Here is a 24,469-nt window from a genome sequence, read left to right as displayed (position 1 = left end):
ACATCGAGCTTCACCCAAGCAGGGTGATTCTGGTGGCACCAGAGTGGCCACGCTGCCTGTAGTTTGCAGACCTTCTTCATCTAGCTGTGGATGGTCCCTTTTGCTTGACCCATCTATCAAGGTTGTTGTGGCAGGGACCCATATTTTCAGACCGGGAGGATTGCTTCTTTCTAACAGCTTGGCTTTTGAGAGGTGACGGCTCCACTTGAAGGGCTTTTCAGAGCCTGTATTGCGACTTTGCTTCAAGCAAGGAGGCCTTCCACATCATTGGCTTATGTGCAAGGGTGGAGAGTGTTTGAATCGTGGTGTGTGCCACCTTTGAAAGTGGATGTTCCACAGATTCTGGCCTTTTTTGCAAAGCGGCTTGTCTTAGGGTTTGGCCTATAATTCCCTTCGGGTTCAGGTGGCAGCCTTAAGGTCTCTTCGAGGTAGGATTCAGGGAAGACCGTTGGCATCTCATCTGGATGTGGTTCATTTCCTCAAGGGGCAAATCATCTGCGTTCTCCAGTTTGCAAGATTTGTCCAGCATGGAATCTGAATTTGGTTCTTCTGATTCTGTGTGAACCGGTTAGAAGGGCTTCTTTAAAGGATTTAACCCTGAAGGCTGTTTCTTGGTGGCTATCTGTTCAGCTAGAAGGATTTCTGAACTGCAGGCATTGTCATATAGAGACCCTTTCCTGCACTTTTTGGAGGAGGGGGTTTGTTTATGTACAGTTCCTTCCTTTTTGCCTAAAGTGGTTTCCTCCTTTCACCTTAACCAGCGAGCTACCGGCCTTTCCGAGTTTGTCCGAGGATGCTCCTATGGCGAGGGAGCCTCACTTATTAGATGTGCGACAAATTCTTTTGCGATATCTTAAGGTGACAAATGCCTTTTGGAGATCTGATCATTTGTTCTGTTCAGTGGAGTAAAGAAGGGAAATAAGGCTTCCAAGGGCACTATTGCATGATGGTTAAAAGGGACGATATCTTCGGCTTACATCTGTAAGGGCTGGTCTGTGCCAGAGGAGTTGAGAGCGCATTCTACTAGGGCCTAGGCAACCTTGTGGGTGGGGTGTGAACTGCTTTCTCTGCAGGAGATTTGTCGGGCGGCAATGTGGTCTTCTCTTCACACTTTTACCAAACATTACCACTTGAATATATGGGCGCCGGAGGAGGCATCTTTTGGGGAAAGTTTGTTGCATGCAGGTCTTTCGAGTTCCCACCCAGAATAGAGGGGCTTGGGTACATCCCACTTGTCTGGACTGATCTGGGGTACGAACAGGAAAGGAAAATGTATTCTTACTTGCTAATTTTCATACCTGAAGTACCACAGGTCAGTCCAGAGACCTGTCACCGTCTTTCAAAAGACTTCCTCACTTCTGGATGTTGCTGAGCTGGTATGTGATATACTCAGATTAATGAAAAGTGTACATAGTTTGGAATATGTTTTGTGTTAAGTCAAGGGGGCTCCAACTTTGTCTCTGTTTGCCCAAGGTTTTTTGGGGTTTATTAAGGTAGACATCTTGGCTTGGGTATAGGTCAATACTGAGGGAATGCAGGTGGCACTCTGTTATGTAGCAATGCCTCAAAGTTTATTTATTTTATTTCAAATTTTTTATATACCGAAGTATAGCAATCTGCCTTCACTCCGGTTTACATGAAAACAACTATTACATTGAATGTACATTCAGAGCAACATAATATAGTAGTTTACAACTGAACGAGAGACTTATTAATTATGCAAATGTAACATTCTAAAAGGAATAATTCTAACATCAAACCACATGAACATATAAGAGATTGGGTCATCAGGTAATTATTAGGCAAGTTGAGAAGAGTCTAGCTTTATCTTTAAAGGGTATGTTGGGACTGAGAGAAGAGACTGATTTCGGTAAGCGGAGTAGTTTGGACCCATAAATAGCTCTGGAATCTATGTTATTAGGGGAACGAGGATGTGTGAGAGGTGAGGAGGGGTGAGGTATGTTAGAGGATGTCATTCGGCGGAATTAGTGTGAGTCCACCAGATAGGAGTGATGAGTGAGGATGGTTTCGTGTCATTTAACCTACGCCATCTCTGAAAGTTTGGCTAAATATCCATGTTTTTAGTTCTTTTTTGAAGGATTTGATGTCGCTAATTGAGCTTAGGTGTTGAGGTAAGGAGTTCCATAAGTTGGGTCCTGCTATGGAGAAGGCTCTGTTTCTAGTGTTTGTAAGCTTTGCTAGAGGAAGAGAGGGTATGTCTAGGTGTAGTTTGTAGGCGGTTCTGGTCGTACGTTGAGGTTTGTGTTTCTGAAGCATTTTGTTTAGGGCAGTGTTTTCTGCGTTGTATATTGCATTGTGAACCATTGTTAATGTCTTGAATTTGATTCTTTGCTCGATTGGGAGCCAGTGAAGACTTCTCAATACAGGGGTGATGTGTTCTGATTTTTTTCTTGCCAGTTAGGATTCTGGCTGTGGCGTTTTGTAACAGTTGAAATGGTTTTAGTGTCTATTTTGGAAGGCCAATCAGGAGTGAGTTGCAGTAATCAAGGCTGTTGAAGATGAGAGATTGTAGTACGGTTTGGAATTCATGTTGATGAAGAAGTGGTTTTAGGTGTTTCAGGATGTGAAGTTTATGAAAACCTTCTTTAGTTTTAGTTGCGATGTTCTTTTTTAGGTTAAGTTCATTGTCTATCCAGATCCTGAGGTCCTTTGCAGAGTTTTTCAGTTGTATGTTGATGTTCTCGATTTGTAGGGAGTGTATTGGTGTTGTTTGTTCCGAGTTGTTTCTTCCTATGAGGATGCATTCAGTTTTATTCATGTTGAGGTATAGTTTTAGATGGCTTAGAATGTTTCTAATAGAGATTAGATGTTTGGCTGCAGTGCTCAGTGCCTCTTCTATTGTGGTTGACACTGGGATGAGGAGTTGGATGTCGTCGGCATACATATAGGGGCGGATTTTAAGAGCCCTGCTCGCCTAAATCCGCCCAAAACCGGGCGGATTTAGGCGAGCAGGGCCCTGCGAGCCGGGAAGCCTATTTTACATAGGCCTACCGGCGCGCGCAGAGCCCCGGGACTCGCGTAAGTCCCGGGGTTCTCCGAGGGGGGCGTGTCGGGGGCGGGCCCGGTCGTCGCGGCGTTTCGGGGGCGTGTTGGCAGCGTTTTGGGGGCCGGTATGGGGGCGTGGCTACGGCCCGGGGCGGTCCGGGGGCGTGGCCGCGCCCTCCGTACCCGCCCCCAGGTCGCTGCCCGGCGCGCAGGAGGCCCGCTCGCGCGCGGGGATTTACTCCTCTCTCCGGGAGGCGTAAATCCCCGGAGAAAGGTAAGGGGGAGGTGTAGACAGGGCCGGGCGGGTGGGTTAGGTAGAGGAAGGGAGGGGAAGGTGAGGGGAGGGCGGTAGAGGATTCCCTCCAAGGCCGCTCCGATTTCGGAGCGGCCTTGGAGGAAACGGGGGTAGGCTACGCGGCTCGGCGCGCGCCGGCTATACAAAATCCATAGCCCTGCGCGCGCCGATCCAGGTTTTTAGCAGATACGCGCGGCTCCGCGCATATCTACTAAAATCCAGCGTACTTTTGTTTGCGCCTTGAGCGCAAACAAAAGTAGGCTATTCGCGCTCCTTTTAAAATCCGCCCCAAAATATGTTACACCGAGACTTGAGATGAGGTGGCAGAGTGGGAGTAGATAGATGTTAAAGAGGGTGGCTGAGAGGGCAGATCCTTGTGGTACACCCGTTTCAAGAGGGAGGGGGTTTGAGGAGTTGTTGTTAATAGTGACCTTAAAGAATCTGTCTTTTAGGAATGATGTGAACCAGTTGAGAGTTTTGCCGGACAGACCAATGGTTGCAAGCCTTGACAGCAGTCTTTTGTGGTCTACAGTGTCAAATGCCGCAGAGAGGTCGAGTAGGATTAGTAGGTGGCTTTGTTTGTTGTCGAAACCCCTTATTATTTTGTTTGATTGATTGGCTAGAAGTGTTTCTGTGCTTCGATTTTTTTCTGAAACCATGTTGTGCAGTGTGTAGAATATTGTTGTTCTCTAGGTGTTCGTTGAGCTGTATCAGTGCCGCTTTCTCAGTCATCTTTGCGAGTAAAGGGAGGTTTGAGATGGGGCGGTAGTTATTTAAGTCAGCAGGATCTAGGTTCTTCTTTTTTAATATTGGTGAGTTAGTTGCAGTTTTTAGGACAGTTGGCAGTTCACCTTCTTCGAGCGATTTATTGATAATCGCAGCTAAGGTTGGGGTAATGATGTGTGCCATTTCTTTCAGATTTCGTGTTGAGATTGTGTCTAGATCGTGATGCGCTGGGTTGATTTTTCTTAGCATTTTTTCAGCTTCGGTGTTAGATATTGGGTCGAAATTCAACCAGGGTGTTATGATTGTTGTTTTAAATTGATCATCTGAGGTTGAGAGGTCGTCAAAGGTTCCAGTTATTTTGCTTATTTTGTTTTTAAAGAACAGGGGCCAGTTCTTGGCTTAGATTCTTTGTTTTGGTTGAGGGGGCGTTGCTGTTCTCTTCAATCAGGCTTCTTACGATGTTGAACAGTGCATTTGAGTTATTAGAGGAGTTTTTTATCTTTTGACTATAGTAGTCACGTTTGGTGTTCATTATCGTGTTTTTATATGTGGCAAGATGTGTGCGGTATCTTTGCAGGGTTACTGGGCATTTGGATTTTCTCCATTCTTTTTCCATTTTTCTGAGTTTGGATTTTGCTCTCTGCCTCCATCTGCTGATAGGGATGCATAAACCCACTTTGCCTGGACTAATTTGTGGTATTTCAGGATTGAAAATTAGCAGGTAAGGACCAATTTTCCTATACACCAGCAGTTGGTAGTTTTCAGGGATCACTGTCCCTTTAGACAGTGTATGTTCAGCAAACCTTCAAAATATGTAATCATATCATGGGGCTATCTACTTATGCAAACAAGCTGGAGAAATAGGTAGCCATGTTGTACAAAAACATGTCTGGCTCTGCTACAAATCAGGAAGGAATGTTATAGGTGATACTTTTTCTGCTGCATCTGTGCTGGTAAAAAAAAATTAAGTGAAAATGACCTACTTGGGCACCATTAGAAGAAACAAGGCTGACATTTATTTAAAACTTTTCTATACCGACATTCATATAGCATATCACATCGGTTTACATGGAACTGGGAGGAGGAATAGCCTAGTGGTTATAGCAGTGGGCTATGAACCAGGAGACCAGGGTTCAAGTCCCACTTGGGCAAGTCACTTTACCTTCCATTGCCTCAGGTACAAACTTAGATTGTAAGCCCTTTGGGGATAGGGAAATGTACATAGTACCTGAATGTAAAAAAAACTGGGGTACTATAACTTTAGAAAAGGAAAGAGAAGTTACATGGAACAAGGAGCTACGAAAACTTGGTTGTAGGAAGAGAAAGATAGCAAAATTGAGAGGACAGTGGCTGAGAGGTAACAGATTATAATCAGGCATAATTAACAAAATTGTTGACATAATATGACATATGCAGCCTAATCCCAAAAGAGTGTAATTGTCATCCATCTTTGCTTTTGATGAGGATTTCATATGTGCCCAGGCAGTCTAAAGCAGCAAAATTGCTATCAACTGTGCACTATGAGAGTAGTTAAAGATGAAAGAAAAACACTTCTTAAGGACTATAACAAAACCAAGGATGAGATGGGAAACCCAGAATCGCTTAAACAGGTAGCTAGTGACACTATTTTTCAATTTAATAGATGTTAGTGCACTTGCCAGCTTTGTTAGTATGAGAAATCATCCTGCTTGCAACAGGGGATTACCTCAAGAAAGATGACACCTGTTCCTTTCTTGCTGGAAGAGAAGTTGATCAACAGATTGATCAGGTAAAGACTGCAAAATACCAATAATCTGACTAGGCCAATCAGAACTGCACTGATTTTCCTGAACTAAAAAATCCCAGTACCCACCACTGCATTTGCTGAGGGGAAAAGGGTATGTTATACTGTCTGTTCCAGAGCAGCAAATCATGAAGATGTGAAAACTGCAAAAGGTTGGTGTGCAGAGAGCACATAACCACCATAAAGCTGTGTTCTGGTTGTGTTTAGTGACAAAATTAATGTTGTACAGAATGTATATAATTCTTAATACTTTTGGAGTCATTGAAAAAAATAACTGTTTTCATATGAAAAAAAATTTTTTTTTTACTAAATAAAAGTTAACAAAATCAGGATTTTCCAGAGTTTCTTTGTACTGTTTATTGGGTTTCTGGTCAGGGTACAAAAGAACCCCAGAATTGCATCAATGTGATTTATGGAGTCCAAATGTCCCAAAAAAGTTTTAATCTGTCTCCTTACACCTCCCTGCCCCCCCCAAAAAAAATATATAGTTGCTGTGTGTGGCTTGTTGATGGAACTGTTTTCTTTTTCTGTTACAAATTGCATTTAGCTGGAGAGTAAAACGAGTGTGACTATGGAGAACTGTTTATCTTCAGAGAAAGTGAAGTTCTCTGAAGGCAGCAATTCACCAGTCACACAAACCCTTTAGTTTTAGTTTATTTTGGTATACCACCTTTCAGCAAAAAAACAAAGCAGTTTTTAAGTAAAATAACATAAATATCAATACATCTTCAATACAATCAACATGGCATAAAATCAAAACTGGATAAAACATAAACAGTACATATAAATAATCAATACAGAAAAATAAAAGCCAGCTTCTTTCCTTTTCACCTTCTAGAATTGAGCTGATTAGTTTAATTCTAGAACTGAGGCACACTACATGAGTGCAGAGATGTGGAAATTGCCATGCATGCTCAGAAAGATCTTTGAGATTTTCCTAGAAAGCTCTGGAAACATGATCTGTGTCTGTGCCATCAAATGATGTCACCAATGTATGTGATTGGTGAACTGCTGTTTTCAGAGAACAACTCTTACAGGTAAGCAACTTAGCTTTATATTTAAAATAAAATTGCAGTTTGCTTCAGAAGTCCACTGGATAATTCTTCTGACTATTTTATTTTATTTTTTTGCAAAAAGGGCTGAGATTGTATTTTCTCTTCCCTGTAGATCTGTAGAAGGAGAGGTAGATTATTCGATAGAGCAGATGGTAAAGTTTGTACTAGACAGGATAGCAGAAGAGTCTGAGAGCACGCGGCAGCTTCGGGGACCATTTCTGGCCAAATTGGAACTGATCAGACGTTTGCGGCTGAGAGGATGCAATGATGAATATAAGCTAGGTAAGAAGCCACTCTAGGACTTCACTTCCCTGGGTGGGCAGCAAGTGATAACTAGACTTGAGTTCTGCTAGTTAAACACCTGTAGAATGATTTTCATTCAGACAAGATCCAGAAGTGATTTATGAATGCAGCTGCTTCTGAGATGGAACATGGACGACTGTTTTCACTTAGCTCACCACACAACAGTTGGCTTAGGAAAAATATGGAACTTAGCTCTAACATGGTTGTGTAACTGATCATAAATCATGTGAGAAAGGAGATACGGACACAGGAGATCCGTATAAAAGTTTTATTTTATAAAACAGTATTGTAGTGTAAATAGTGTTCTGGCAAAAATATGTGACAGGCAGTAAATACTATATGTAGCATATGTGTATATCAGAAAATAATAGAGTAAAAACAAAACTATTGCTAGTAACGTGCTTATATACAGAACAGCAAAGAGAGAGAAAGATAATATACTACAACACAATAAATCAGTTTCGCATCCCTTCTCTTGCCCTCAGTAGATAAGTAGCACAACCCATAGTGTTGTCCCCACAAGGAGTTGGCGTAAGGTTCAAGGAATTCTCCAAGATGTAAGGGCAAGCTGCGCAGGAGATCAGATTTGCATCTAGTTGTCTTCCATCTGTTCTGAGTTATAGGGACTGGGGGCAAGAATTTATAGTGTGCAGTATACAGCCATGTGCAGTGCAGATGTTTTGTCTCGAGCAATGCTAGGCTATAAATTAGAGCTCCGTGTTTTTGCTTTCCGGTGGGAGTTATTCTATCCCTACACATACCATCTAGATAGCTTCTGGTCCATTCTCCCTAATCATAATACACATAGGAAGTTCATTTTTAGCATTTGAGCAGTGCTGTCCACGTAGATAGACCTTGAAAGGTTATTACCACTGTGTTTTCCGAGCCCCCCACATTTCCTTACTGGCTCAGTCCATGCCTATGTGCGACAATGAAGTAGTCTCTGGTCTACCATTGGCGTAAATGATCATTTGTCTGCTACATCCTTTGAGGAGTATACATCATTTTTGAGGAGTAAGGAATAAACTTGTGTCTCTTTAATAGATAACCATAGACTCTTCCCAATATTTTTTCACATTAGCTTCCATGCATACAGTATGTAATGAAAAGTTGAATATGCTGGTGGTAATAGATGTGGGTATCTCTGCAAAGTAAACAGCACTCTTCAACTTGGATTCTGACATTTATACTCCTAGACAAAAGCAGAAACACTTCATTTGGTTTTGTTTTTTTTTGCTCCTAGGTGAACCAGAAGAACTAATGTTTCAATACTTTAAAAAATTTGGAGATAAACCCTGCTGCTTTACTGACTTGAAGGTCTTTGTGGACCTCCTGGCCCCCAGCCAGCATGCAAAGGTAAGGGGATTGTTGTAACCCAGGGAATGGTCTTTAGAAGGCTTTTCCTTACCACAGTAAATTGTGTACAGTGGAGTAGCTGTATTTTCTGTTTTGTTTGGAATGGCAGAAGTCAGAGATTCAAAGGGAAGTATCTTGCTGTTTTCCTGAAGTTCTTCTGCCAAAGAGAGCTTTCACTCCTGAGAGAGAACCTGTGCTCACCAGTACAGAAGATCATATTTCATGAGGGATAGCCAGTCCAAAAAGTGCACAGGAAAAGAAAAGCATCTAAATTTAGAGCAGAAAAGTACGTAGAATGTGGTGTATACATTTGCGGGAGACAAGTGCGCAAATGCAGCTAGCATCCCTCCGATATCATGCTGTGAAAATGCTGAGGTTTAAGGAGCTGTTCCCCTTGTGAGATGTTAGTTTTATTTTTTGTACTACATGCTATCCTTTTAACATGCAGCACGACAGATTATTCAAAATAGAATACATACATACAGAAGATGTATGTTCCTTGTTCTATGTAAAGCCTGTTTGCTGCATTCTGTTTTCATGTAAACCGGTGAGATGTTCCCAACGATCGTCGGTATATAAAATCGTTAAATAAAATAAATAAATGTATGTAAATCATAACTTGCCCTGGTTGAGGGTTCTGTCTAAATGCAAAAGAAATGTATAATTACTAAAATAAATAATTAGTTTCAAAATTAAAATATGATTTCTAAGTGGTAAGTGATCAGATACATCTCGAGAAGCGGTGTAATAGAAGGATTTAGCCAGCATTCATGGTGGTTTGTGATTTGAGTCCATCCATGCTGTGTAAAATTTTGTACCTTTTTTTTTTTTTAAATTTTGGTTTTTCTTTCAGTTCATAAATCGATTGCTTGAGACAATGCCTCTTCTTGAGCCATCAGAGGATAAACTTGCACTACCAGCTGACACCAGAGCTTTACAGCGACACTTGTGCATAGCACAGTTAACCCGATTGCTTGGTTTTTACCATGCGATGGATAAAAACCAAAAACTGGAGGCGGTGCGGGAGCTGACTTTGCGATACCGACATGGCCTACAATTTGGTGAGCGTCTTCTCTTCTCCCCCCCCCCCCCCTTGCAGTTTGATTCTATTCTTATCTGTTTGATAGATCATTTCAAATAATGGCCAATGGGGGAAGACTTCCGAGCGTAAAATCTTTACTTCAGGAGTACCGCAAGGTTCAGCCTTACCTGCGATCCTATTCAACCTGTATTTATCCCTGCTTGGGACATTGGTTGAGTCACTTGGAATAGCCTATAAACTTATAGCTTATCTTCCTGATAGTTGAGACAGTTAGAGCAACATTTGAACAAATGGTAAACTGCCTGAAGAGAGTGGAGGAATGGATTAGGTAAGAATGGACTAGTATTAAATTTGACAAAGGCAGAGTTAGTATGGGTGAGCCGAACTGAAGCACTTTAAAATGTCCCCTTATTTGAGTACAGGGGAACGTACTTCCTTTCACATCAGAGGCTTGAGATTTGGGAATTATAATATACTCTAGATTGACATTTAAAACTCAGACTAAACAGTACTAAAAAAGGCATTTTTCAAGCTGAGGATGGTGAGACATGTAAGAAAGATTCAGTGTAAGAATGATTTTTGTACTGTGACATAAGGGTTGGTACTATCAACTCTAGAATACTATAAGAAATATAGAAGGCTTGCGTCTGCACACTGTACCTTCCACTGTTCCAGGCACCACCTGGTGGCCACAGACACGACAGTGTGACTAAGACAGTATGATCTGCCTGCAAAGCACTGTCACAAACACACACACAGTAACATGCACCCACCTATCTAAACAGGTGCACACAAACACAGGCTGTTATTGACCAGACAACCCAAGCAGTGCCAGGTAATGTTTGGTAATGTGCTGTGCTTCTACACACAGGGATAGGCAGGCATAGGTACATACACATAGGGGCGCATGCAAGTTCACACAAGTGCACACAGAAGCTCACACAAGCATGCACAGGCTCGCAAAAGTGCACATAGACACCCACACGTGCACGCACTGGTGTGCACACAGACTGTTCCCTGTATGTACCCGGATCAGTCTAGACTGCTGGGTTATGTCTCCCTTCCAGCAGATGGAGTCAGAGAAAAAACTGAAAAGGCATCCCCTGATAACCCGGTGTGTCACCTGTGATCCTTCAATATTTGTCTGACTCCAGCAGATGAGAGTGGCAGAACCTGTGTTCCTGATCCTTTTAAAAAAAAAAAAAAAAAGATTTATAATTTGATTGGGCTATTAGGCTCTGGTGCCTTTAAAATTGTTATGGCTACATCAAGCTAATTTTAAAAAAAAAAGAAAAAAAGAAGTTTTCCAGTCAGGAGGTGAGCAGTGCTTGTACTCCCAAGGCTCTCCTCCTTGGTAGAGTTGCGGCTGGGGTTACTGACCCCGGGAGCCAGATTGCCCGGAGCTGGTCCTCGTGGATGGTGAGTAGGGGGATTTACCGGTGGGCCAGTTCCTTCCCCTAGCACTCAGAGAAGAGTCCATTCCTTGGGTGCAGCCTGTGCCAAGTCTGCTGTCCCAGGGACGTCTGTTTTTATAATTTTCCCTGGTTGACTGGAAAACAAAGCAAAAAGGAGAGGCAGACACCTTTTGGCGGCCAGGTTTATTTCCCACGAGCTCCCGGAGCAGCGATTCAACTTTTTTCAGTTTTTTCAATTTTGTCAGCACCGACTAAACATGCCGCGGGGAACTTGCTGCTCTCCATGTGGGGAGCCGGCATTCCAGCTCTCCCGCGATGCCCTGTGCTCAAGATGTCTCCCGGGCGGGGAAGGCCTGTCGGGGGCATCGGGGAGCGACAGCAGAGCATCTGCTTCGCAGGCCCAAGGTGCAGGGAGGAATCAGCACACTCAGAGGCCTCGGCCTGCCCCGATCCCGGCCAGTGCGGGAACGGCGGCCGTTTTGGCTCCACCACATGCTGATCCGAGGCTGGGTGCAGGGGGGAGGGGATTTTCCTCCGCCGCTGTCTCCACAGATTTTGAGCCCTGTTAAGCCGCGGAATGAGGAGCCTGATTCCCCTACTGATGGAGACCCCTCCCCGGAGGGGGGGGGGTTTAAAGAAACAGCATCCCTTTTCTTCGCAATTCATTTTATTAATGCACAAGGCATATATGAAAGTGGAGGCTGGGTTTCAGCCATCGGCTCCTCCCCCTGCGAAGGTTTCCAGACTGTCTGAGGGACCGGACCCCTCTAGAGTTCGGTCAGGCCGCGGAGTTTCTGGAGGCGCGGGAGCACGGCTTACAGATCAGCCAGATCCACATCTCTGGACCCCCTTGTTGGGGATACAGACAAGGACGCTGATAAGTCCGCACCGGTGGAGGGTGATGACCCGCGAGTCCTCCAGTTGTTCAGGAGAGAGGAGCTTGATCCCTTGATCCCTCACGTGCTGACGGAGCTGGGGATTGAGGTTCCACAGCCGAGTGCAGAGCCTTCCAATGTGGATCCCATTGTCTCTGACCTATGGGCTCCTCCTAAGACCTTTTCACCCAATGTTGCTGCAGCTCATGACCTGGGAGTGGGATGCTCCAGAGGCGAGTCTTTGGGTGGGTCGAGCTATGGAGAAGCTCTATCCACTGCCGGAGGAATCTTTAGCCATCCTTAAGGTTCCTAAGGTGGACGCAGCCGTTTCAGCGGTCACAAAGCGGACAAGCATTCTGGTGGCAGGCGCTGCTGCGCTTAAGGATCTTCAGGATAGGAAGTTGGAGGTTCTTCTTAAGATTTTTGAAGTGTCAGCGCTTTGCGTCTGGGCAGCGGTATGCAGTAGTCTCATGCAAAGGGTGACACTGAGATGGGTTCAGCAGTTGCTTACTGTGCAGGAGCTCCCCTCGGTGGAGGCGGAGCAGGCGGACCGGATGGAAGCTGCAGTTGCATACACCACAGATGCCCTCTATGACATTCTTCAGGCTTCTTCGTGCACGATGGCTTCGGCGGTCTCTGCCAGGAGGCTCTTGTGGCTTCGCAAATGGTCCGCAGATGTTTCCTGCAAATCCCAGTTGGGCAGTCTTCCCTTTAAAGGGAAATTCTTGTTCGGGGACAATCTGGAAGCTCTTATCAAGTTCCTAGGAGACAACAAGGTTTATGAGTTGTCAGAGGACAGGCCTAGACCTTCACGTACCTTTGGGTTGACTCGTGCTCATTTTCGAGGGCAGCGTTGTTTTCATCAGGGCAGAGCCCCTTCCTTTTTTTCATATCAGCCGTCCACGAGGTCGCAGGCTTGGACTCATTCCTTTCATGGCCGCAGACCTCCCCGGGACGGAGGTCCTCGGGGATCGGCAGGAACAAAGTCTTCTCAATGAAGGTGTGCTGGCCCACTCCTCTCCAGTTCTGGTGATTGGCGGCCGCCTTTCTCTGTTTTTCAAGGAGTGGGTCAAGATTATGTCGGACCAGTGGGTCCTAAGCATCATAGAACACGGCTACGCTTTGGATTTTGCTCGCTCTCTACAAGACCTGTTTATGATGTCTCCCTGCGGGTCCCGTGCCAAACAGTTGGTAGTACTTCAAACACTCAATCGGTTGAAGGCTCTGGGAGCCATCGCCTGGTTCCACCCACGGAGTACGGAACAGACAAGTATTCAATATACTTCATGGTTCACAAGAAGGAAGACTCATTCTGTCCGATCTTGGATCTCAAGAAGGTGAACCGGGCACTTCAGGTGCCTTGTTTTCGTATGGAAACTCTCCACTCCGGCGAGTTTTTGGCTTCGTTAGATTTGACGGAGGCGTATCTGCACATAGGGATCTGGGAGCGTCACCGGCGGTTTCTCAAATTTATGATCCTGAGCGAGCATTATCAGTTCCAAGCACTTCCGTTCGGTTTGGCGACGGCTCCCAGCCTTTTCACCAAGGTAATGGTGGTTATAGCAGCAGCTCTCAGGCGGGAGGTGATCCCTACCTAGATGATTGGCTCATACGAGCAAAGTCGGAGGAGCTTTGCAGGACGGCGGTTTGTTCGGTTTTGCACAGTCTTCACTCTCTTGGATGGGTCGTCAATTTTGCCACGAGTCAGTTAGTCCCGTCTCAGGTACTGACCTTTTTAGGCGCTCGGTTCGACACGTCGATTGGCAAGGTCTTTCTCATGCAGGAGAGGATCGACAAGCTAATGGCGCAGATTTGCAGACTATTGTCCCTACCGCTTCCCCGAGCATGGGATTACTTGCAGGTGCTTGGTTCTATGGTGTCTACTCTGGAGTTAGTCCCCTGGGCATTCGCTCATATGAGACCTTTGCAGAGGGCGTTACTTTCTCGTTGGGACCCGAAGTCGGAAGAGTTCCAAGTCCCATTGCCTCTCCTGGAGCCCGCCAGGTCCAGTCTCGATTGGTGGTTGATCCCGGCCCACTTGCAGAAAGGGATGGACCTGGAGGAGCCTCAGTGGATGATCGTGACGATGGACACCAGCCTCTCCAGTTGGGGAGCTGTGTGCCAATCGCAGGCTGCGCAGGGGAGATGGACAGCTCAGCAGGCAAAGTGGTCCATAAATCGCTTGGAAACCAGAGCAATGCGCCTGGCGTTGCACAGTTTTCTCCCCCTTGTGCATCATCGTTCGGTGCGAGTGTTGTCCGACAATGTGACTATGGTTGCTTACATCAATCGGCAAGGGGGAACAAGAAGTCGTCCAGTGGTCGAAGAAGCGGACAGACTAATGGTCTGGGTGGAATGCCATCTTGCCGCCTAGCGGCTTCTCACATAGCCAGAGTAGACAACGTCCAGGCAGATTTTCTCAGTTGTCAACAGCTGGATCCCGGGGAGTGGGAACTCTCCGAGGAGGCAATGCACCTCTTAGTCTGTCGGTGGGGAGACTTGATGGCGACAGAAATGCAAAGGCGGTCCGGTTCTTCAGCCGCAGATGGGAACATGGAGCAGAAGGAGTGGACATTCTGCTCCTTCCATGGCCCTGCGACATTCTGCTGTACATGTTTCCTCCCTGGCCATTAGTGGGCAAGGTCTTAAGGAGAATAGAGGCTCACACAGGGTCAATCATTCTCTTGGCTCTGGAGTGGCCATGGAGGCTGTGGTTTGCAGATTTGATCAACTTGGCTCTGTCATCTCCCCAATATTCTTCGTCAGGGTCCAGTATTTTTCGATCAAGCGGCTCGCTTTTGTCTAGTGGCTTGGCTTATGAGAGGCAGAAGCTAAGGAAGAAAAGTTATCCGGATTCAGTCATTTCCACACTCCATCACGCGCGGAAGGCGTCCACTTACGTATGTTCGCGTCTGGAAGGTCTTTGATTCCTGGTGTGGCGGGTTGAACATGGCCCCGTGGTGCGCCTCCATTGTTCATATTCTCGCATTTTTGCAGGAGGGTCTGAAGAAAGGATTAGCGTGTAGTTCCCTCGAGGTGCAGGTGGCGGCTCTGGGCTGCTTAAGAGATAAGATTGACGGGATTGCTCTGGCAGCTCATCCGGATGTGGCATTTTTCCTCAAGGGTGCTAAACATTTGAATCCCCCGATTTGTCCATTCTGTCCTTCTTGGAGTTTGAATCTAGTTCTCTGTGATTTGTGCGGCCTTCCTTTTGAGCCTTTCAAACGAGCCACCTTAAAAGATCTAACACTCAAGGTGGCTTTTCTTGTGGCTATTACGTCCGCGAGGAGAATTTCTGAGCTTCAAGCATTGTCCTGTAGGGAGCCTTTTCTGCGGATTTCAGACACAGGGGTGTCCCTTAGAATGGTGCCCTCCTTTCTACCGAAGGTAATATCGGCGTTCCATCTGAATCAGACCTTTGAGTTACCAGCCATCACATATTTAGATCGGGAGTCCCCTCACGCTCGGGATTTGAGGAGGCTGGATGTTCGCAGAATTCTGCTTCGATATTTGGAGGTGACCAATGCATTTTGACTTTCTGACCATCTTTTTGTCTTATGGAGTGGTCCTAAGAGAGGTTAGAAGGCATCCAAAGCTACTATTGCCCGGTGGTTGAAGGACGCCATCGCTTCGGCTTATATTTGTCATGCCGATCAGTCCCGGAAGGTTTGAAGGCTCATTCGATCTGGTCTCAGGCGGTGTCTTGGGCTGAAAGCCAGTGTGTTTCGCCGCAGGAGATTTATAGGGCGGCTACCTGGAAATCCCTTCACACTTTTGCTAAACATTACCGTTTGAATGTCCGGGCTCCCGATGTTGACAGTTTCGGCAGCAGTGTTCTTCGAGCGGGATTCTCTCTGGTCCCACCCCATTTAGGGCAGCGTGGGTAGATCCCAGTGGTCTGGGCTGATCCGGGTACATACAGGGAAAGGAAGATTGGTTCTTACCTGCTAATTTTCGTTCCTGTAGTCCCACGGATCAGTCCAGATGCCCGCCCAGGGTATTCTGATCTGGAGAGTCTGTTCGGTGTCCTAATTTGTCTGTTTTTTCTTCTATACTACAGTGTATTTTCATGAAACACTCAAGATTCTACTTGACTAGCAAAGTCTCCCTCCTTGTATATAGTTCACACAGTTTTTTGGTTAAACTACGGTTTGATATAGCCATTGGTTCCTCAATTTGGTTGTATGATACGTTCATCCTGTATGGTAAAGATTATACTAAAGGATCACAGGTGGCACATCAGGTTATGAGAAGGTGCCTTTTCAGTTTTTTTTTCTCTGACTCCATCTGCTGGAAAGGAGGCATAACCCAGCGGTCTGGACTGATCCATGGTAATATGGGAACGAAAATTAGCAGGTAAGAACCAATTTTCCTTTATAGACCAGACTACCTGAGCAACGCCGGGCTCTTTTTACTAGTTTCATATATGTGGGGTTACTTAAACATCTTAAAGTACTTCAGATGGTGCAGAAAGCCACAGCATGATTGATTGCAGGTCTTGGGAAGAAAAGAGCATATTAATACCTACTTTGACAATGCTCCATTGGTTGCCAGTGGTATACAGAGTACAATTTAAAATGATTGTATTTAAAACATTGCAGGACATTGGCCCTAAGTATTTGAAAGAAGTTATTTGTACCTTATATACCGATGCAGCAGTAGCAGCTACCTTTCCTTTCTCCAAGAGTTTGAGGATGTGCTTGACCATCCCATCTTTCCTTCTGCCAAGAACTCAATGAAGTCTCCTGTGCTATAGCATGCAGCACTGCAGTTGAGCCACACAACCAGCCTGTTTGAGATTCTTTTCAAATGCCTGTAGAACAGCACAGTATCTTCTGAGAAGCAGAAGCTGTCTCTCGTTTTTGTGTTTTGTTTTTTTAAGATCAGTGGTTCTCAATCCAATCTTCAAGAATCAGGTCTTCAGGATATCCACAATGAAAATGGAGGCAGATCATGCAAAGTATGCCTCATGCATGTACGTTGTGGAGATCCTGAAAATCAGAGTGACTGGCTGTCCCCAGTTACTTGGGAAGTATCAGTATATTCTTTTCTTTACTTTTAAATACGCGTGCTACAAGAAATGCATGTAAATTCTGTTTCAAATCACTTTTAACTATATATAATTTTTAAAAAACTATATTTCCTCTAACTATAATTGGTCAAATTCCCCACTTATGTCGGGGAGGGGGGTTATGGGGCTGAGAAATCACTGGAGAACTGGGGATTCAGCAGGCAACAGTGCCTAGGGACAGCAAGAGCAGAAATCCATTTCTGATACAGAAATGTAATTTCTTTGATATTTTAAATAAGCATATATATATATATATCATTTTTCAATAGGCAAGTCATGCTTGAAGACCGAATTACAGTTTTCTGATTACTACTGTCTGCTTGCTGCCCATGTTCTCCTCGACATGTGGATAGAAACAAGTAAGTTCTTTTAATTAGAGAGAGAGAAATGACTATAAAACATTTTAATGTTGTAAATTTTTTGATGGTGATACATTTTTCTCTTCTTCTTTGATTTGTGTAGAAGACATTTAAAATATGTAAATTTAAACCTTTTTTAACTGTATATTACACTGCCTTGCTGACAAATGGAAGCTTCTGAAGTCAAAACATCTTATGATATGTGGTGGAATTTCAAAATCTCCTTTGGTTCGTAATGTTTTATAAATTTAATAGCAATGGTGTTGTATTTAAAATATCACAAATGTGTTTTTTCAAAAGTCAAAACAACAAAAATAATGGTAAGGGTTTTACACAGAATGGAACTAGTCTAGACAGATTGGATACATGTACTCTCATGTTGCCAATAAAAATAGTCAGATTTTCAAAAAGTGCACAAATGAATGGAATTTAGGAAAAATGATAACTACGAAAGAGTTGGCCAAAAATTGGATTTGCATGGATTGCAATCCAGAAACCGCTGACCCACATCCTCGTCTTTCGAATGAGGGGCTCTGAGGGTTGTGAGCTGACGGAATTGAGCTGAAAACTAAGTGAACCTCAGTCATGTCGAGATCATGATCTGAGTGTGGATCACAAAGCACAGAATCCCACCCCCTGTACATTCCAAGATAAGGGGTGAAGTTTGGCTTATGATCATGTACAACTAACTAGGACCGTAATTTGGGCATTGTCATTAGAGCCATAGCCAGATAATTTGACGCCTATGGCCAAGTAAAAAAAAGTGCACCCTCACTCTATACACAACATGAGCTTGAAGGCTCTCTTAAATGTTTTAACTTAAAGTTTAACATTATTATTTATAACCTATAAGTAGATATTTGTGACCCTGATCCCAAAATTGTGACCCATAGATCTGTATGGATGTGACACTTAATCTTTACCCAACTGATTGTTTGATTCATTCTTTCAATTCAATATACCACTTGTTATAAAATAAATAAATAAATAAATCTCTAAACTGTGCACAATAATTATAAAATCCACAACCCATCTCAACATATTCTAAAACAAAAATGATCTCTTTTTTTTGTATAAGCAACAGCGATTGAAAAAGGAATGTGTGCCTTAAACCATAAAGTCATGCCTTTTTCTCTTCTATTGAATTATGGTATTTTTGATGATGATAAACTAATTAGGGTCTAGATTTCACTGATAACAAAGCACTCTCTCCACTACGAGGCGCATTGTGATATACTATAAAATCCTGCTAAAAACAAATTCAGAACCTTTTTAACAAACTGTCATACTATAATAGCAGCAGCCTTACTTAGGAGAGGGAAGACTACAATTACTACAACAGGCCCAAGAACACCAATGTGCCTCCTACTGGAAAAACAGAACAAGGTATGGATGCCTACACAGACAGTACATGCTAACAGAATCCCTCAATGCAATTATACAAGTACAATACAGGCTGACTCTTATGTTATACAAACTAAGGGTCCACAAATTAGATTCAGAAACATGCAGACAAAAAAACAAAATAAAAACCACAGTGCAACATGGGAGAAACAGAAATAGAAATGCAACATATAAAAATATAAGAAATGCATATTCCCAAAGCTTGACTCATTCCTCTGTCCTTAAACTGAAAATAAAATGTTATATTTTCTACCTTTGTGTGGGCAGTTAATTTGGTGGTATTCTCTGTTTGATCTTCTCCTAAGTTCTTTTCCGGGATCTCCTTCCCATTTTCCATTTCTTCTTTCTCCTCCCGTCTTCTCCATTTCCTTTCCTACATCCATCTCTGACACTATCTTTCCCTTACATCTTTATTCTTGATTTCTCTCTTTTCTGCCCTCTAATCTCAGACATAACTTTCAACTCTCCTCTTCCCTCTCTAATCCTCCAGTCCTCAGTCTCCCTCTTTTCACCTGTCACCTACCTACCAGCTTTCTATCTCCCACCCCTTCCCATTCCTTCCATCTTTCATTATTCCTTTTCTGTTTTTTACCCAGTCCCCCATTTCCACCTTCTGTGCTCATACCCAAGCCAACCCTCATCTACCATTTTCCTAGGACAAGCAGGATGGTAGTCCTCACACATGGGTGACATCATTTGATGGAGCCTGGCATGGAAAACTTATGTCAAAGTTTCTAAAACTTTGACTAGGCACATTGAGCATGCCCTAATCCACACAGCCACGTGGGGTCCCTCTTCCGTCTTTTTTTTTTTTCTCCACGAAGCTTTTGCATTGTGATTTGTGAACTCGTGTTTTGCTAAAAAAAAAAAAAAAGTTTCAGTGAAAAACTCTGCACCAATTCCTCTGTGTCTTTTCGTAGTTTTCTCGATTAGAGTCCCTCTTCGGTTCTCCTCGCTTCCCAGTCAGGATTTTCACTGGTTCAGGAAGTTTCTCTTTGCTTCGTTTCCCAATGGTGGTGGTGCCTGCCGGCGACGGTGCCCCGCTGCCTTTGTCGATTTTCACCTCTCTTAGTAAGTGTTGTCATGACCTCATTGGGTTTTCGCCAATGTCCCCAGTGTTCGAGGACTATGTCTGTCAGGGACCCGCACAAAGTGTGCATCCTCTGCCTAGGGGCATTGCACGATGTTCGGGGATGCCGTTTGTGCGACTAAATGACCCCGAAGGAATGTTGAACTTGCCTCAATAAGATGGAAAAGCTCTTCAGGGCGATCAAGTCCGAGCCATCGGCATTCGTGACATCAACGCCGAAGGACTGAGGAGCCACACCAAAGGACACAGAGCCCTTATCACCAGTGGGGCCCTCCATTCTATCAGTACCTCCAGTGGATAGGGGCACTGGGGACCAACTGCTCTAGGTCTCCTCCAGGTCAAGGACGTCTGGTTCATCATCATTGACCTCAACACTGGGGAAAGACGGGCCGAGTACTGAGAGAAGTCAAGGAAGCATCTGTACCGGTCGCCTTTGCATGATGCCAGGCTCGGGTTGGCGCTGGCGCTTGCCATGATGCCCCCGAAGCAACCCAGCAGTGAGGAGTACCCATCCTCCATTGATGCCGTGGGTCTGCAACAGTCTCCACCAGTCTAGATGTCAGTTGCCGATCCACCTCAAGGCTCTGAGGAAGATTTGGCTGACCCTCCTACCTCCCAGTCCGTTTTGGCATTGGCAACCTTCGAGGAGGGGAGTTTGACTGCCAGCTGGACTCGGCACTCTATCGAGTGCTCTGTGGCATCGAACCAGTGGTATCAGTGCTCAGGCGCTCCTTGCTGGAACCGCTGCTGGAGCACCTCAATGTGCTTATCGGTGTCTTACCGACCCAGCTGGTATCAGTTCCCAGGCAGCCATCGGTGCAGCCTGCACCCCCCCCCCCCCCCAATCCAGCTTTGCCGGGACCAGCACCGGTAACACAGGTACCCATGCCCCTGGACGAAGGCCAAGCACCTAGGGACCCATTAGATTACAGTGAGGATGAGGTGCCTTATGATCCCTAGGGGGATGACACTACAGAATCCTCCTCAGAACAGTCTCCTCCAGAGGAGCGAAGGAGGTCTCCCCCTGAGGACCTGACCTTTGCAGGTTTTGTGTGGGTGATGACAGAGACCATCCCATTTCAGTTAATGACTGAGGAGGATGCCTGGCACAAGAGATCCTCCAGTTTGTGGAGGCTCCTAAAGAGATCATGGCGGGCCCAGTACACGAAATCTTTAAGGAGTTGCTGTTGAAGATTTGGGAGCACCCCTCACAGTTTCTCCTGTTAACAGGAAGGCAGACAGGGTTTACTTTGTCCAACAGGCTACCGGATTCGAGAAGTGTTAGCTGGCACACTAATTGGTAGTAGTCTAAACCGCTCTCAAGAAGACTAAGCGCTCACACACCCATGCCTCTGTACCCCCAGGACGGGATCACAGAGTACTGGATGCCACTGGGGGGAAAGTTTTTCAGGGGGTTATGGTCATTGCCTCCTACCAGCTCTACATGAGCCAGTACTCTCACAACCTCTGGAAGCAGGTGCAGGAGACAGCCAACAGCAGCAAGACTCCTTTATGTCACTGGTGGATCAGGGCCTGGAGTGTAGGAAACACGAGGTGCGCTTCATCTACGATGTTTTCGAGACTGCAGCAAGAATCTCTGCAGCAGGAATTGGCGCCCGCAGAATGGTATGGCTGCGGGCCTCAGATCTCCGACCGGAGGTACAGGGACAACTCACTGACCTGCCATGCACAGGAAAGAATCTCTTCAGGGATAATGTGAGGGACGCGGTGGCCCAGTTGTGGGATCACCATGAAATCCTCCAGCAACTCTCTGCCAGCACATCAGACCCGCCCTCCTCAGCCAGGAGGTTGGCAAGGCACAGGCAGAGGAAGTCTTTCTCCTGCCAGAGGAAGTACTGTCCTCTGCCGTCTCGTTCCCATTTCCAGCAGGTGAGTTCTAGCAGCCGTCCCAGGCAGCAGCGAGCTCCCAAAACTCAATCAGCGCCCCAACCAAATCACGGGATGGGGTTTTGACTGGATCGTGGAGAACATAAGCCAGCCACCTGTACCCAAAGTGTTGGACCCCCCTGTCAGGGGCAGGCTATGCTTCTTCGCGAACAGGGACCAACAATGAAACGGCAACTGATCCAGAATCCTCCGCTATCTTAGCCTTTCTGGCTATGTGAACTTCAGATGTCTTACTGAACCTGACCTGCAGGAATTCCAATGACATCTGGACTGCAGTTGAAGCTGGCGACACTTTGTGATGCCTAATTATAGGGTCACAAAAGCAGAAGGAAACAGTTGGAACTTCAGGCTAGACTGTCACTACAGGGGCATCTGTAAACACAGCCTAAGATGTGATAATTGCCCTGACCATCAAGATTCTAACAGAACAAAGAACTATCTAAAGAGTGATGGTAAATGGGCTCCACCTTGGAGAAATAATCAGGGTAGATTAGGGATAATCTATCATGCTGTTGACATGACAACCTATGTAAATGATTCTCTGGGTAGTCACGCACTTTTAGAATTTCTAACCTAGTACTATATTGTATTTTACCTATAAAAGAAGGATCAGTTCATGTATACAATGAGATGCTGGTGGTCAGTTTGTCAGAGAAAGGGCATCCAGCATCTCCCAAGAATATTTATATTGATCAATAAAAAATTATGCTTTCTACAAAATCTAAGTGTTCTTGTATCCCTGGGTAAGCGTCATAAAGCATAGTTTGGCGCGTAACAGGTTGCTGGAGTCACTAGGGTTTGTCATCAACTACCCGATGTCTCACCTCTGCCCATCACTTCAATTGGACTTCATAGGAGCCCTGCTATAGACGTGGCTCAGGCCAAGGCCTTCCTACCACATTCCAGGGCAGCTACTCTAGCATCCTTGGTGGCAGTGTCTCAACAGAGCCAGCAAGTTTCAGCTCGCCACAGGTTGAGACTATTGAGCCACATGGCCACAACTGTCCATGTCACTCCCTTGGCACGTTTACACATGCACAGATCTCAATGGGCCTTAAAGTCACAGTGGCGCCAAGCCATGCAGAACCTTTGGGTTCGCATCTGCATCACTCCATCCCTCCTGGACTTGTGCTGGTGGCTGGTTCTTTCAAATTTGGAGCAGGGAGTCTTGTTTCAGGCTCCCCCTATCCAAATTATCCTCACTACGGATGTGTCCACCCTGGGGTCGGGTGCCGCACACAAGGTCTATGATCCACCCATGAAGCATGGTGTCAGATCAGCTTCCTGGAGCTCTGGGTGATCAAGCACACTCTCAGGGCTTTCAGAAATCGGCTGTCCAACAAAATTGTGCTGATCCAAACAGACAACCAAGTAGCCATGTGGTATGTCAACAAGCAGGAAGGCACAGGATTGTATCTTCTGTGTCAGGAAGCAGTCTAGATATGGTCCTGGGCCCTGTCCCACGGGATGGTGCTCAGGGCCATGTATCTAGCTGGAACAGAGAACGTGATAGACAGAGTGAATCATGCCTTCAGACCCCACGAATGGTCACTGGACCAGGGGGGAGCAAACCGGATCTTCCATCTCTGGGGACTCCCAGATGTGAACCTGTTTGCGTCCCCCTGCAACAGGAAAGTGACTCAGTTCTGTTCTCTGTACAAGACAGACGGAACCAGCCTCGGATGCCTTTGCTCGCCATTGGGGTAGGGGTCTTCTGTACATGTATCCTCCAATTCCTCTAGTGTCGACTCTCCTGAAGCTTCGTCAGGACCGAGGGACTATGATCCTCATAGCCCCTTATTGGCCGAGACAGGTCTAGTTTCCACTCCTTTGGGAGTTGTCATTCCGGAAACCGATCAGTCTGACAACTTCCCCGGATTTCATCACACAGGAACAAGGTAGGCTTCAACATTCCAACCTCCAGACCCTGGCACTCACAGCCTGGATGTTGAGAGGCTGATCTTACAGCTGTTTAGTCTCTCTGCTGATGTGTCTCAGGTCCTGGTGGCGTCTAGAAAGCCTTCCACTAGAAAGTCTTTTGGCTGAAGTGGAGGAGATTTTCCGTGTGGTGTGAACAGAAAGCACTAAATCCGTTCTCCTGCCCCACACAAAAACTGCTTGATTACCTCCTGTATCTGTCGGAGGCTAGCTCAAAAACCAACTCCATTAGGGTCCATCTCAGTGCGACTGGTGCTTACCACCACGGTGTAGAGGGTAAGCCCATCTCTATACAACCCATAGTTGTATTCTTTATGCAGGGCCTGCTTCTGTTGAAGTATTCCCTAAGGCCTCCTGCTATGTCTTGGGACCTCAATGTGGTGCAGGCTCAGCTGATGAAAGCTCCTTTTGAGCCACTACGCACCTGTGATCTGAAGTACCTGATCTGGAAGGTCATATTTTTGGTAGTGGTTACTTCAGCATGCAGGGTCAGTGAACTCCAGGCCCTAGTGACTTATCCACCTTATACTAAGTTTTATCACAATAGGGTGGTCCTCCGTATGCATCCCAAGTTACTGCCTAAGGTGATGTCAGATTTATTTATTTTATTTATTTATTTCTCATTTTTTATATACCACACATCAAATACCAGATCTGGCCAGAGTGGTTTACCATAAAAACACAATAAAATACAATCAGTATAAACAATGTAAACATTTCTATTTAATCAGTCGGTCATCCTGCCAATATTCTTTCCCAGACCCCATTTGCACCAAGGTGAACAAGCCGTGCACAGTTTGGATTGCAAGAGAGCCTTCACCTTCTATCTGGAAGCCCATAGAC

The 24,469-nt window shown here is 45.4% G+C and overlaps 1 protein-coding gene across 2 annotated transcripts in view; it reads left to right on the top strand.

Moving 5' to 3' along the window:
* The window catches only part of NAA25 (N(alpha)-acetyltransferase 25, NatB auxiliary subunit), a 188,087-nt gene that overhangs the window by 77,718 nt on the left and 85,900 nt on the right, over positions 1–24,469 (top strand). For both annotated transcript variants that reach the window (XM_029619559.1, XM_029619560.1), the window contains exons 10-13: positions 6,978–7,147; positions 8,412–8,524; positions 9,378–9,585; positions 17,197–17,286. In XM_029619559.1, the coding sequence (XP_029475419.1) occupies positions 6,978–7,147; positions 8,412–8,524; positions 9,378–9,585; positions 17,197–17,286 (581 nt within the window). The remainder of the gene's footprint in view (positions 1–6,977; positions 7,148–8,411; positions 8,525–9,377; positions 9,586–17,196; positions 17,287–24,469) is intronic.

Source organism: Rhinatrema bivittatum, chromosome 11 (genome assembly GCF_901001135.1).
Source record: "Rhinatrema bivittatum chromosome 11, aRhiBiv1.1, whole genome shotgun sequence".
NCBI lineage: Eukaryota > Metazoa > Chordata > Amphibia > Gymnophiona > Rhinatrematidae > Rhinatrema > Rhinatrema bivittatum.
This window is presented reverse-complemented; position numbering and strand designations above follow the sequence as displayed.